Consider the following 13,542-nt stretch of genomic DNA (forward strand, 5'->3'; position numbering starts at 1 on the left):
CGCGGTCCACGCCACCACTCTCATTGGCTAGGGTTGCACAGGGGTGGTCCAATAGGGGGCAGGCAAAGCGTCGCCTGGGCTATTAGGAGGAGGGCACTTTGGGGTCACGTGCTTTTTTTAATTTTTTTTAAGATTTGATTTTATTTTTAAGTAACCTGTATACCCCATGTGGGGCTTCTACCCGCAACTCTGAGATCAAGACTCGCAAGTACCACAAACCGAGCGAGCCAGGTGTCCCTATTTTTTTGTTTTTTTAATACCACTGTCCGCGACTCGGCCGGCGTTGGAAGGCATTTTTCAGGGACTCTCTTTTCCGGCTGCAGATCTGCCACTCCCAAGATGGAGGCACCTTGTGCCGCCATTAAGCGGGAGCCTTCAGAACGATCCCCTCCAAGACTTCGCAGTCCTATTCAAGATGGCCGTCTGGGTTCCAGCCCGGCCCCGCCTCCATTTGCCACTCTCAACATGGCATCCTCGAGTGGCCACTCCTTGCGCGCTGCTCGATGTCGGAAGTGACGAGTCCGACACATTTCCGCTTTCTTTTTTTTCGGGAGGAACACTTGGCTGCAGAGCCGGGGGGCGCGGTGGATATTGACCTTTGCCCCGGCCTCGTGTAGGTGGCGAACTAGCGCGCGGGAGGGTTCACCCCAATTTCGTATTGGGGGCAGCCGGAGGGTGTGCGTTGGCAGAGAGGGATACTGTTAACCTCTTCGGCTTATTGGCGGGAATTGGATCGCTCCCCCCCCCCCCCCCCCCCCCCCCCCCCCCCCCCCCCGCTTCCCCAGGAAGCGTAGGTTTTGAGCTTCCCACTACTGATAACGAGCAAAGTGAGACTCCTTCTGGCCCAGATTGGGGAGTCCCCCTGCCCCTCCCCAATCGGAAGCAAAGTGAGCCCCCATTGCCCGGAAGCGATGGAGGAATCCAATTGGCTGGTGGAAGAGGTAACTTCCTCTGGCTGGAAGCAGCCCTCTCCCACTGACCTGCCGTCCCTTTCTTGCCGCAGCGTGGGGGGCACAGCACATCTCCCCGCAGCCACCTTCCTCCCCCGGAACCTGTTTCCGGCCTGCGAGCTTCCTGCGAGATGTTACTGTTGTTGTTGCTGCTGCCCCTGTGCAGGGCCGTGGAGGTCAAGCGACCCCGGGGCGTCTCCCTCACCAGTGAGTCGGCTGCTGGAGGTGGGAGTAGGGTGCGGGAGGGCCCGACTCGGAGCCTGGGATAGACACTTGGAGCCTTCTGCCTCAGTTTCCTGGCCTCTGGGTAGGGCAGGTGGTGATGCTCAGCGGCCTGGTCGGGGGCAGAGGTGCCCTTCGGTTGAGAGGGCTGCTTCTCGCCCTGGGCTGAGCCCCTTACCCCCGTCCCCAGACCATCACTTCTATGACGAGTCCAAGCCTTTCACTTGCCTGGATGGTTCCGCCACCATCCCTTTTGATCAGGTCAACGATGACTACTGTGACTGCAAGGATGGCTCAGATGAGCCAGGTGAGTCCCCCCCCCGCCCCCCGCTCTGTTTGTTCATTCGTTCATTCATATGGTCTTTGAGTGCCTGGGAACTACGAGGCCGGGTGGTGGTGACCAAGACAGCCCCAGGCCTGCCCTCACATGGCTCCCTGTTGAATAGGGCAAAGCAGGCCCAGGAGCAAGTGGTTAGTAGTTTGGCAAGGACGGCCACGGCGGCTGTGGGAGCCCAGAGGAGCCCCCAGCCAGCCCGAGGGTCAGGAAGTGAGGTCTCAACTGAATCCCGAAGTGTGCTGGCATGTGCCAATACCCAGAGACAGGAGGGGGGGTGGGGCTGGGACAGGCAAAGACAGAAGCAGAGGTGAGGGGATGGCTCGGTTGGCGTGGCCCTGTCCTGGGCTTGGAAAGGCGGCAGAGGGCATTGGGGAGTTTTATTTCAGGCCCTGAGCGTGGGGCCTTCCCTCCCTGCCTCTGCATCGGTGGTGCTCTCACGTTTCACATGCTGTGCACGTGCGTGGGGTGGGGCGGGGTCTATCTGGGGGTGGCCGCGGCCGCCGGCCGGGAGCACAGCCCGGAAAGTCTCCTTCCCACAGGCACAGCCGCCTGTCCCAACGGCAGCTTCCACTGCACCAACACCGGTTACAAGTCTCTGTACATCTCCTCCCGATGGGTCAACGATGGAGTTTGCGGTGAATGAGATCCCCTTCCCCCGGGGGGCTCGGGGGTTGGGGGCAAAGGGAGGAGGGAGGAGCCACCACCGGGTCTGATCGCATCCCTGCTTCTGCTCTCAGACTGCTGTGACGGTACAGATGAGTACAACAGCGGGATCGTCTGTGAGAATACTTGCAAGTATGTGGGTGGTCTCGCCCCAGCCCCTCTCTTTTCTGTACCCCGTGCCCCGTGAGCGAGCGCTCCATTGCCACCTGCAGGCCGGAGCAATTGTTTCCCGGATTCAACAGATGAGACTCAAGTTAAGAATTTAAAAAAAAAAATGACTTCCCGGGGGTTCCCCTAGCTAGGAGATTTCCGAGCTAGGACTTGAACCCTGAACCCAGGTTTCTGGTCCAACGCAAGACTCCGATCCTGTAACCGCTGCAGCCTGCCGAGGATGAAGCTGTAGGAAGTTGTGGCTCCTAAAAGGACAGTTGCCCCTTGACTCCTGTCAGTTGAAGGCAGATGGCCAAGCTACGTTCATTTTGGGGAGCAGCTGGTAGTCCCAGGACTTCTGTAAACTCACCGGATGGAAGATCTTTTGAATACGGAGGGGGGCGGGGGTTCAAGGGCAGCGCAGTTAGACTTTTTTGTCTGGGAGTCTGATTTCAGTGGTTTTCTTTCTCTTTTGGGAGCCAGCTTCTAGCCCCACTTCCCAGCATGCCCCAGCCCCTTCCCTAGACCCCTAGAGGGGCGAGCTCTGACCACTGTCACCTCACAAGGACAGGGGTCATGAGCCCTGAAGCCAATAGAGCCTGGGGGAAGGCGGGAGGAGAAGAGGGTTTGCCCTTTATGTTCCCAAGTAGGGGTGGCGGAGCAGGTGGGCTGAGCCCTTCAGGAAGAGGCAGGCCTGGTGAGCCCTGAGGGCGTCCTTAGTGGTACCTGTGTGTCTCCTGTACCCCAGAGAGAAGGGCCGCAAAGAGAGGGAGACCATACAGCAGATGGCAGAGGTCACCCGAGAGGGCTTCCGCTTGAAGAAGATTCTCATTGAAGACTGGAAGAAGGCTCGGGAGGAGAAGCAGGTGAGGGACCCCTGGGGGGTGACCCACGACCCTCTGGGCCCTTAGGCCTGGAGCCCTGGGCTGGCTGGCCAGGCTTTGACTGGCGGAGTCCTGGGGTCAGTGCCCGTCTGGGCGCGCCTTGGTCCCCTCGTCTGTCAGCTGGGATCGGTCATGGGTTGTTAGGCCATTCCCGCGTGCTGGTCGTCCGCGCAGGTGTCCCTTGGGGCCTCGGGCGGCAGGCTGATGTGGGCTCAGAGGAGCGACGTCTCTCTGCCTCCCGGTTCCGTGGTGCCATTATCTGTGAGATGAGGCCGATGACCTCGTGACCCCCAGTTCTGGGGGAGGACTTGGGGCGTCGTCAGAGCAGCCGGGTGGGTTGAACAGAGCCACTGCTGCCAGGGCTGGAGGAAACGGTGTCCCTGGGCAAGTGTCTCTTCCCCCGCCCGCCACCCTCTTGGTGGTTACAGAGGTCAGAGACCTGGACCTGCTCCCGGGCTTCTGCCCAACTCCGCACGACGGCTTCAGCTCTACTTCGCTGCCCAGGGAAGGTTCCAGGTCTTTCTCCCCTCCGTGCCCTGGCCAGTGATGTCCCTCCCGGGTTCAGGGGGGCAGCGGGGTCCTTTCTGAGTTCAGGGCCTAGTGGGGGGGCATGCAGTGAGGTCTGCTTCAAGTGACCTATACCCCCCTGGGGCAGTAGGTGGGTTCTGGAAGCAGCCCCAGCTGCGCTGTTGGCCGAGGTCTAAGGCTATGATCCCATGCGGGTTTGGGCTAAGACCCTGCAGCTTGAGGCCCCATCCACCCAGCACAGTCATTCCTTCTAGAAATGTCCACAGAGGCCCAGGACATGCCGTGTACCAGCCACGAGACTGGGAGCAGACCTGGAACTCCCTCAAGGGCATGTCCAGTGAGAGGAACAGATGACAAAGTGACACCCAGGGCCCCTGGAAAAAGGGACACTTGGGGTTCTGAGGCATAGAGGAGACTCGTGCCCACTCTCCCTCCTCCCCCCTGATGTGGGGGCAGGAAGCCGGGAAGGCCTTCTGGAGGAAGGGGAGGAGGCCTTTGTCTAAAGCGAAGTCTGTAGGGTGACACAGAAATGGCTGCACAGAGCATTCTAGACGGAGGGAAAGCACGTGTGAAGAATTGGAGGCAGGGAGCGTTTGGGCAAGGTAGTCTGACCCTGCCGTTCGAGACGGCTGTGGGGCAGATGCCGGAGAGGTGGGCCCGGTGATACGGGACCTCGGGGGCTGCATCGGGGTGTTCAGGTTTCTGTCCAGCGAGCCGTGGGGAGCCGCAGGGAGGGGGAGACCCAGGGAGGCGTGTGGGCAAGATGGCCTGCGGCTGCCCTGTGGCGTGGCAGCAGGGGGCAGCCCTTGTGAGGAGGAAGACAGAGCCCAGGAGAGGTGGAGCGTCCTGTCTTGTGCCCATCCAGGAGAAGCTAGCTGAGCTGCAGGCCGGAAAGAAGTCTCTGGAGGACCAGGTGGAGGCGCTGCGAATGGCGAAGGAGGAGGCCGAGAAGCCAGAGAAGGAGGCCAAAGACCAGCACCAGAGGCGCTGGGAAGGTGCGTCCCCGGGCGGCCGCGGCTGGCCCGTGTCTCCTGCCCTGGGAGGAGCCTGGGCCCCGGAGACCCTTGCTCATTATCATTATCTGCCCTCTCTTGGGTCTACCAGCCTTTTTTTAAAGTTATTTATTTTGAGAAAGAGAGCTTCTGCACCTGCATGAGCAGGAGAGGGGCAGAGAGGGAGAGGGAGAACCCCACACAGCGCCGTGCTGCCCGCGCAGAGCCCGATGTGGGGCTCGGCCCCCCGCGCCGTGCGCTCGGGACCTGAGCCGGGCTCGAGTCAAGTGCTCAACAAGCAGAGCCCCTCGGGCACCCACCCCCTGTGCCTCCCCACTCGTGATCACCATGCCTCCGCTCCCTACGCGCCTAGCTCTCTTTGCACATCGGTCATCGTGTCTAAAATCCGTTTGTAGGAATAATTTACAGCTCAGCAGAAGTGCTTTTTTCCTGGGAGGAGAGGTTTTTCTTCCTGCTGGCCACATGGGAACACTACCTTTGTGGGGGAGGGGGGTCCCCTGAGTCCAGATCAAAGGCCGGTCCCTCCAGCCTCTCAGGCAGTGTGAGCTGAGGCGTGAGCACAGGCTACATGATTTCTGGCCCAGCCTCTCCTCAAGGGGATGGCCCTGAGGGGTCACAGCTTAGTGACCCCTTATTGGTGGGGGGCATGCTCTCCTCTTCTCTCCACCTGGGGCTCTGACCCCCCTCTCCCTTGTGACACACGTTGTCATGCAAACAGACATCCAGGTTTGCCAGGAGCTTCGTGCTTTTACCTTCCTGAGTTGCTCTTTGCCCTGGCAATTTATGTCACCTTGGTTGGTCAGAGATGGTGTTTTATGCTTTGTCTGGCATTTGTGCAGTGGCTGCTATGTGCCAGGTGCACCGCAGGTGCCGGTACCTCGGCACTGAACTAGATGGAGAAAGCACTGCCTGCTGCGGGAAGGAGTGAGCCAGGCAGAGGGCACAGGTGCAAAGGTCCTGAGGCAGCATCAGGTCTGGTTTTTAAGGAGCAGCAAGGAGGCCGTGTGGCTGGAGGGACTGAGTGAGGACAGTGTGGAGGGAGACGAGGGCAGAGGCTTGCAGACATGGGGAGGTGGGAGCCAGAGAGGATTCTGAGGAGAGTAAGCGTAGAGTAGCATAGCGGAGAAACAAAGGCCAGGAAACCAGGGAGGAGCTGGCCGTATTGGTTCTGGCAAGCGAGCAAGGAGGGGCTGGGACCAGAGGGGCGAAGGGGGAGCGCAGGGGTAGAGGGAAGTGGGCAGGTTCCGGATACGACTTGAAGGCAGACCGAAGCAGTTGTGCCCCAGCCTCCCCAACCCCCCACCCCTGCCTGGGGCAGGTGGCTTCCCCCGCTTGCTGCTCTTTGGAGACCCTGGGCTTGGTTATCTCCCTTCTTCCCGGCAGTCTCCAGCCAGAAGCACACTCGGGCTCTGCCATTCAAAAAGCTGTCCCCAGGCTCTGCCTTCCCTTCCACTGCTGTGATGCTGGGGGTCCCTTCCCTGCATCCTGATGGAAACTGACCTTCCTAAACCTTTTTGCGTTTCTGCCGCTGGCTCTGCCCTTTGCTGGCTGGGTAACTGTCCCTTTGTCCATCCTCATGTGTGAGAGGGACAGCGCCAGCCTGGTCTGCTGGGACATTGTGGGGTCGAGGACCCACAGGCTGGCAGGGGAGACGCCGCTTGCCCCTCTGGAGAGGGCTGCGTGAGGCCTGGTATACAGGATGCGCTTAATAATTGCAGCTGCGTTGTGGCCGTTCTCGCTCCCCCCAGCCTAGGTGGGGGTGAGGCAAGCAGGAGAGGCTCTGTCAGAGCAGAGGACCACCCCCCCACCCACTCACACCTTCCTGGCTTGCCCCCCCCCCCCGTCTCCATCCTTATGTCCAGTGGGCCCAGTGGGGGCGTAGGGTGCTTCTCCAGGGAGCCTTCCAGACACGCCTGGTCTCCCACCTGCCCTCGCGAGGTCTGCCAGTCCCTGCTTGTTCCAACCGGAAGCCCCAGGGTGTCCTCAGTCCCCAGCCCCCATACCTCCCCCATCTGTCCACCCTCTCACCTCCTCCTTTGGAGTCTGCCTACTCTCTGGCATTTCTCGCCTCTTCCTGGTCCCCCCAACCTGGCCAGCCTTTGTCCACTCCAGGCTCCCACCACCAGTCTGGCCTGACTGGGCACCCAGGGTAGGGCCAAGCACACGGGGCCCTATGGGGTGTCGGCGTGGGACAGGTCTCAGGGTGGCAAGTGACAGAGCTGTCCCTTCACAGAGCAGCAGGCTGCCTCCAAGGCCCAGCGGGAACGGGAGCTGGCGGCCAGTGCCTTCCAGGAGCTGGACGACAATGCGGATGGGGCGTGAGTCTGCCTGTCCCGCCCTGGGCCCGGGGTTCCCTCCTCCCACCTCCCCCTTCCCGGCACCTGAGCCCCACCTCCCCGTGATGAGTCCTCAGCTAGTCCCGGACTAGATCTGAAGGAACCGCTGCTCACTCAAGTATAAAGTGTGTCCATAAACACCCTGAGGGTAGGAGGTGAAGGAAACCACCCCCTCGAGCCAGGTGAGGTGGCTGAGGGGTCCCATTACTTGTCCCAAGTCTGCTCTGGGGCCTGGGACACTCTGATGAAAGCCAGACCCCTTCCAGTCCCACTGTGGCCCCGAACTTGCCAGCCCCAGGCTAACGGCTGAGTGGAGGGTAGGCTGCCTGGAGCAGGGAGTCTCCGTCTCTCCTGGGAGGCCCTGGAGGGGTGTGGGATCCTCAGGAAGGTAGGAGACCCCAAGCCCAGAGCTCACCGTCTCCCTCCTTGCATTGGCCTCCCCACCTTCGAGGTCCTAAAGCAAGTTCTGGGGAGGGGTCCTGGTTGGAGAGGGGGGTGTACCAGGTAGCTGGCCCCGAGCCAGTGGGCCTCACCCCTCCATCGGCCTCTGCCTTTGCCCTTGCAGGATCTCTGTTGCTGAGCTGCAGACCCACTCAGAGCTGGACACGGACGGTGACGGGGCCCTGTCCCAAGGGGAGGCTCAGGTACCTCCTCCTCCTCCTGGGACTTGTGGAGGGCATCGCCCTAGGGTGACCTCAGGGCCAGGGAGCCGGGGGAGTGGGCAGTGGGGTGGACAGGTGGGCTAAGGCTTCATAGCCGAAGCCTCCTGGCCTTGCCTGCGTGAGGCAAGAGGGGCAGCCCCGCTCTCCTCCCTGCCCTTTGGGCATCTGGTTAGCAAAGAGCCCTGTGTGCCCCCCCACGTTTGTGTACACACTGCCCTCCTCGCTTGAGGGTCGTGGCTGCCCATCCTTGCCGAGCCTGGATCCCTGTGGCCGGGTCCTTCCCCGCCCCCCCGTGGGGCTCCGCCTCTCCCTGAGGGCCCAGCAGCTTTGGGTGCTTTCGTTCTGTTGCCCCCTCTACCTTGCCCGCCCCTCAGTTTCTCTCCCTGGCCTCTCTGGCCCTCACCCCACCTGCCCCCCTCCTCTGGGTCCCTCCTCTTTCCCACAGGCCTGTCCTGCCCCCCTTCAGCCTGTTCCACAACAGCCGGCCCGGCCCAGGCCTGGCCATGGGTGGTCAGGGCATATCCGTGCCTGGCACCGTAGCCTGAGGCCCCCCTCGAGGGTGCCTGGGGCACAGGGGGCACGCGGAGGCCCTAATGTTGACACCAGCCCCAACACGCACACAGGCCCTCCTTGGGGGAGACACTCAAAGCGACGCTACCGCCTTCTATGACCGCGTCTGGGCTGCCATCAGGGACAAGTACCGGTCTGAGGTCAGTGGGGGTAGGAGAGGGGAGGTGGCACCCCCTCCCTGTGCTGGCTCCTCCCCCCTCCCCCCACCAGTGCCTCACAAAGGAACTGCGTCTGGGTCTGGCACAGGGCCACCCCGGCCAGCTGGGTGACCCAAGCACCCTCTATGGAGCCCCCCCCCCCCAGTTATCTGCCCCTCCCTCCAGGCCCCTCGGGAGGGGTGGAGTCACTGAGGCTGCCCACTGGGTGATGGCGTGAGCTGGGACTCGAGCCCTAGGGAGGCAGGGGTTGGGGTGGACGGCCGAGTCCACAGCGTCACTACCCACAACCCCACCAGGCGCTGCCCGCCAGCCCCCCGCCCGTGCCTTCTGAGCCTGACCTGACAGAGCCTAAGGACGAGCAACTCCCAGGGTCCGCACCACCCACGGAAGAGGAGGAGGAGGAAGAGGAAGAAGAAGAGACTGAGGAGGAAGACGAGGAACAAGAGGAGGAAGATTCCCAGGTGCAGGGGGAGCAGCCCAAGGTGTGTGTTTGGGGGAGATGGGGGAGTGACCGGGCGGGGGCCAGGTCACTTGCTGACTCTGCTCCTTCCCCAGGAGGCCCCGCCCCCACTGGTGCCCCCACAGCCTGCAGCCAGCCCCCCCGAAGAGGACAAAATGCCACCCTACGATGAGCAGACGCAGGCTTTCATTGATGGTGAGGGCTGGGCCGGAGAGGGAGGGGCCGTGTCCAAACCCATGTCCCCATGACCATGACCTGCACCTGTAGGGCCCTTGAAGTCGCCTCACTTGGCTCCCAAGGTGGGCACACGTTGGCCCTGAGCAAGCCTGGGCGGGTGGTAAGGGGGGTCATCCTGGAGGAGGCATCTGGACCAGGAGAAACCCGTCGCCGCCCCCTCAGCCCCAGGGGCCCTCCTGCCTCCTCGGCTGTGGATTGTTTGTGCCGCCAGGGCGGTGAGGAGCCAGCTAGGCCCCCAGAGTCCTGGCCCGCTCCCTCGGGTTGGTTGAGGGCCTGGATGGCGGGGTGGGGTCTGCCATCAGGGCTGGCAGGTCCTCGCTCAGAGCAGGGGGGCGGGGGGAACTGGGGGAAGCAGGTGTATCTGTGCCCCCCCTTCTTCTTCCTGGATGGGGCCTGGGGCACCACTGACCTCCCCCCCTGCCCACCCCCTCCAGCCGCCCAGGAGGCGAGAAACAAGTTTGAGGACGCCGAGCGGTCCTTGAGGGACATGGAGGAGTCCATCAGGTAAGGGGGCGTGAGGCTGGCACAGCACGGCCGGCCGGGTCTCCAAGGCCGCCTACTGCCGTGCTCCCCAGAGGAGGAGGTGGTAATGGGGAGTTGCCCGGGCAACCTCTGCGGAGGAGTAGGGCCCCCTGCGGGAGGGTCCCCAGACGGCCCAGCCCCCGAGTGGCCCTCCCCTGCTGGAGCGGGCCTTCCTGTGTTGTCCTGAGCGAGGCCTCTGACCCAGCTGCCCCTCCCCTGCTTGGCCTCCCCTTCCAGGAACCTGGAGCAGGAGATTTCCTTCGACTTTGGCCCCAACGGAGAGTTTGCCTACCTGTACAGCCAGTGCTATGAGCTCACCACCAACGAGTGCGTGGCCCCCCACGGGCCAGTGGGGCAGGGGCGGGGCCTGGGCCAGGACACAGGGGAGTGGAGGGGGGAGCGGGCCTGGGGACGTCTGTGTGGGCACATCGAGGAGGCCGGGGCCCTCTGTCCCCCGCCCACCACCCCCGTCTCCTGTGACAGGTACGTCTACCGGCTCTGCCCCTTCAAGCTTGTCTCACAGAAACCCAAACTGGGGGGCTCCCCCACCAGCCTCGGGTGAGTGGGCTCAGACCCGGCTCCCTCTCCCCCAACCCCCGCCCCCACCACCACTTCCCACCCCTGTCCCGAGCCGGCGCCGAGCCCAGCCCACTCTCCCGCAGCACCTGGGGCTCGTGGGCTGGCCCCGACCACGACAAGTTCAGCGCCATGAAGTACGAGCAGGGGACGGGCTGCTGGCAGGGCCCCAACCGCTCCACCACCGTGAGTGCCCATGGGCCGGGGGCGGCGGGGGGCGCGGGGGCCCCACCACCCGATCCCATCCGAGCCACTTCTGCCCACCCCAGGTGCGCCTGCTGTGCGGCAAGGAGACGGTGGTGGCCAGCACCACGGAGCCCAGTCGCTGCGAGTACCTCATGGAGCTGATGACGCCGGCCGCCTGCCCAGAGCCGCCGCCCGAACCGCCGGCCGAAGGCGACCACGACGAACTCTAGCCCTGCGGGGCACGGAGGTGGGCAGGGCGCGGAGGTGCCTGCCGCGGACTGGGGGTGCGGCGAGGCCCAAGGAACCCAGACCCGGGCGGGCAGGCACCTCCAGCTCCGTCTTCCTCACTTGGCCTCTCTTGGTTCCAGAACCTCAAGGCATGGAAGTAGCCCCAGTGGTGCCGCCCACCCGCCTGCCCCTCAGCCTGGGGACCAGGGCCTGCCCCTCTGGTCCCCTCGTCCTCACTGTGGGGCCAGGAACCGCGCGGCGCTTAATGCCCTGCTCCTGGGGGGCCGGGCAGGGCATGGCCACGTTCCCAGGCCCCACTGACCTCCAGAGATGGAATAGAGTTCGCCCTTCCTGGGTGTCTGCCTCCCTCCTGGTGGGGGTCAGTGACTTGACCTGTGACCTCAGAACAATAAACATGATCCCCCAACCGGGCTGCGTCTGCCTCGCTTTGCCTGGGTGTGGAATGGGCCCCAGGGGCAGGCAGAGGGTGGAATGCAGGGGAGGTGGCTTTCTGCAGATCCTGATCGGACCTTCGCCCCTATCCACTGGCTCCACAGTTAGGGTCTCATCAGACCCCGATTCATATCTGAGGTGCCCCAGGGGCGATGGCACTTCGGAGCAGATGGACCCTGGGCCACTCCCATCTGGGTTTCCGCCTGTGAGTTTCCCACCCACCTGAGTCACATGTGTGTCCCGGGGAGGCCCAAGGGCTCCAGATGAGAGCTGTGCCCAGAGAGGGACAGCAGCCGAGGAATGGCCACACAGCTGGGCCGGTGGTCCCACTCCTAACAGCCCCCAGCCACCCGCCAGCACACACACAAGCCGAGACCGTAAGATTCTGAACTTTTATTTTCTGGCATGAAAAGTACAAATAATTAAACAATTCCATGTAAAAGTCTGTTACCGCGGCCAGGCCTGTAATCCCGGTAATAAATAGTCTAAACGCAACGCAAAGTGTTCTTGTTGGGTTTTGGGTTTTTGTGATTTTTTTTGTCTTTTTGTCTTTTTTGTCTTTTTTTTGTTTTTTTGTTTTTGCTTTTTTACAGTTCTTTATCACCTCCAACATGGACTCTGTCGTGATTTGAAACCTTCTGAATAAATAACAGGATGAAGGGAGGGCTGGAGGGGCTGAGCCCCCCCCCTCCCACGGGCCCTGCGCCCCTGACCCCCAGGGATGTGGAAGACCCCAGGCGCCCCCCTCCCCAGCCCCTGGGGTGAGGGGCTGGCCTCTGGGGAGGGGGCCTGGCTGGGCTGAGTTCTGTTTTAGAAAAAGAAGTCCCCTCCCAGGTTTGGGGGGCATCAGGGGCCTAGGCCTCAGTGGGGGTGGGGGGGTGGGAAGGTGCCCCCTCCGCAGAGCCTGGCTGCCCCAGGGTAGGGGACAAACCCAGCCCTTATTGCTCACAGACGCCTCCTGCACGCTGCCCACGTGTGCCCACGTGTCCCTGCGCTCGGAGGTCGGAGGGGAGAAGCCCCAAGAAACGGCAGAGGGGGAGGGGTGGACCCGCTGGGGGCGCCCGCCCTGCTGGCGGGGAGCTGGGAGGTTGGGAAGGACTTAGAAACCACAAGAATAAATAGGTTCGTGTATCAAGAACAAGCTAGGGTTTTCACCAGCTAAATAGGACTGAAAAAATTCTCAAGACGAGCAAAAAGAATCCCATGGAGACCCCGGACGCCGCTGGCGGGGGGACCGCCCCACAGAGCACACGCCCCCCTGGGCGCCGCGCGGCTACTGTTACTGTTATTAATAATTATTATTACTTTAATGATTCCACTTCCCCTTTTATAAATAAATTAGGCATAACCACGTCTCAGCAAAACTTAAAGAAACAAAGAGAACATCGTGGTTCCTTTAAACTTGCAAACTCGGATGAAGTAACAGAAATATACACAAATGTCCTTACAGGGCAACAAGGAGAATAAATAGTTAACATAGCAATAAGTTAAAACTACAAGAAGCTAAATTCGGCAAAAAAGTACAAGAAAGTTAACTGGTGCCAGTTTATGTCTTTTTTTTTTCTTTTTTTTTCTTTTTTTTAATCTCTTCTGTGTGTTTATTTTTCTTCCTTTTTTTTTGTCGCTTTTTTCTCTTCTGTTTGTGTTTTTTTGTCGCTTTTTTGATTTTTTTTTTCTTTTTGTTCCTTGCAGCAGAAGCTCCACAGACGTTTACTAACAAACACCGGGAGGGGTGGGGGAGAGAGAGCTGGGCAGTCAGATGGGGCCATGGCCGGACACCAAACGCAGGGACACCGGGGGAAGGGGCAACTGAAGCTGAACTCGGGGTTTGCAATTCTCAGGTCTGACTGGGCCCACGGCGGGGGTGGGGGGCTGCGAGGGCTCCCAGGGGCTCCGGCCTTTGGCTTCTGTTGGAATTTTTTTTTCTCTTTTTCTTACACAGAATGAAAACTAGGAGAATGGAAAATCCAGACAGAAGCCGGTGGGAGGGGAGAGGGCCGGGGCTTGGGATGGGGGCTGCATCCACTGCCCTCAGGAATTTGGAAAGACGGAAAAACCCAACAAACTGAAAGGGGGCGACAAGTGGGTGGGAAGGGAATTCGGGCCGGGCCCTTGGGCCCGTGCACCCTGGGGCGGGGCAGGGGGGCACTGGAGGGGACAGGGGCACTTCCTGCAGGGAGGCCCCTGGGGGAGGGGGAAGGCTCAGGGCCCAGCCTCCCCCCTCGGCCTCTGGGCCAGGGTCTCGGCCCAGGGAGGTTCAGCCCCGGGGACAGGGGGGTCCTTTGGCCTCAAGTGTGGGAGGGGGCTGCCTCCAGCCCGCCATGACGCCAAAAGTGAAACGAGGTATCGTGTGTTTGGATGCATGGATGCTGAGTGTGCACGCCTGTGGTCGTGGGCGGCAGGGGCC

General features: G+C 61.7%; 1 protein-coding gene across 3 annotated transcripts; it reads left to right on the forward strand.

Moving 5' to 3' along the window:
- The first annotated feature begins 523 nt into the window (after positions 1-523).
- PRKCSH (protein kinase C substrate 80K-H) lies at positions 524-11,113 on the forward strand. Of its 3 annotated transcripts, none has more exons than XM_029917103.1 (18): positions 524-613; positions 1,004-1,157; positions 1,363-1,479; positions 2,049-2,144; positions 2,247-2,304; positions 3,071-3,188; positions 4,600-4,729; positions 6,981-7,065; positions 7,649-7,727; positions 8,369-8,455; positions 8,770-8,955; positions 9,029-9,128; positions 9,605-9,674; positions 9,930-10,019; positions 10,176-10,250; positions 10,355-10,454; positions 10,538-10,701; positions 10,823-11,113. In XM_029917103.1, exons 2-17 carry the CDS (start codon positions 1,082-1,084, stop codon positions 10,682-10,684), a joined length of 1,614 nt encoding a protein of 537 aa, XP_029772963.1. In that variant the 5' UTR covers positions 524-613; positions 1,004-1,081; the 3' UTR covers positions 10,685-10,701; positions 10,823-11,113. The 3 variants fall into 3 exon arrangements, with proteins under 3 accessions (XP_029772963.1, XP_029772965.1, XP_029772964.1); XM_029917105.1 differs by having other exon boundaries at positions 8,770-8,934; XM_029917104.1 differs by lacking the exon at positions 524-613 and adding an exon at positions 871-887.
- Positions 11,114-13,542: the final 2,429 nt, after the last annotated feature.

Source organism: Suricata suricatta, chromosome 12, assembly GCF_006229205.1.
Source record: "Suricata suricatta isolate VVHF042 chromosome 12, meerkat_22Aug2017_6uvM2_HiC, whole genome shotgun sequence".
Classification (NCBI taxonomy): domain Eukaryota; kingdom Metazoa; phylum Chordata; class Mammalia; order Carnivora; family Herpestidae; genus Suricata; species Suricata suricatta.

Coding starts and splice junctions, on each gene's coding strand:
- PRKCSH (XM_029917103.1), top strand. CDS start 1,082: ATGTTACTGTTGTTGTTGCTGCTGCCCCTGTGCAGGGCCGTGGAGGTC. Junction 7,728..8,368: donor TGTCCCAAGGGGAGGCTCAG/GTACCTCCTCCT, acceptor ACACGCACACAG/GCCCTCCTTGGGGGAGACAC. Junction 10,251..10,354: donor GGCTCCCCCACCAGCCTCGG/GTGAGTGGGCTC, acceptor ACTCTCCCGCAG/CACCTGGGGCTCGTGGGCTG.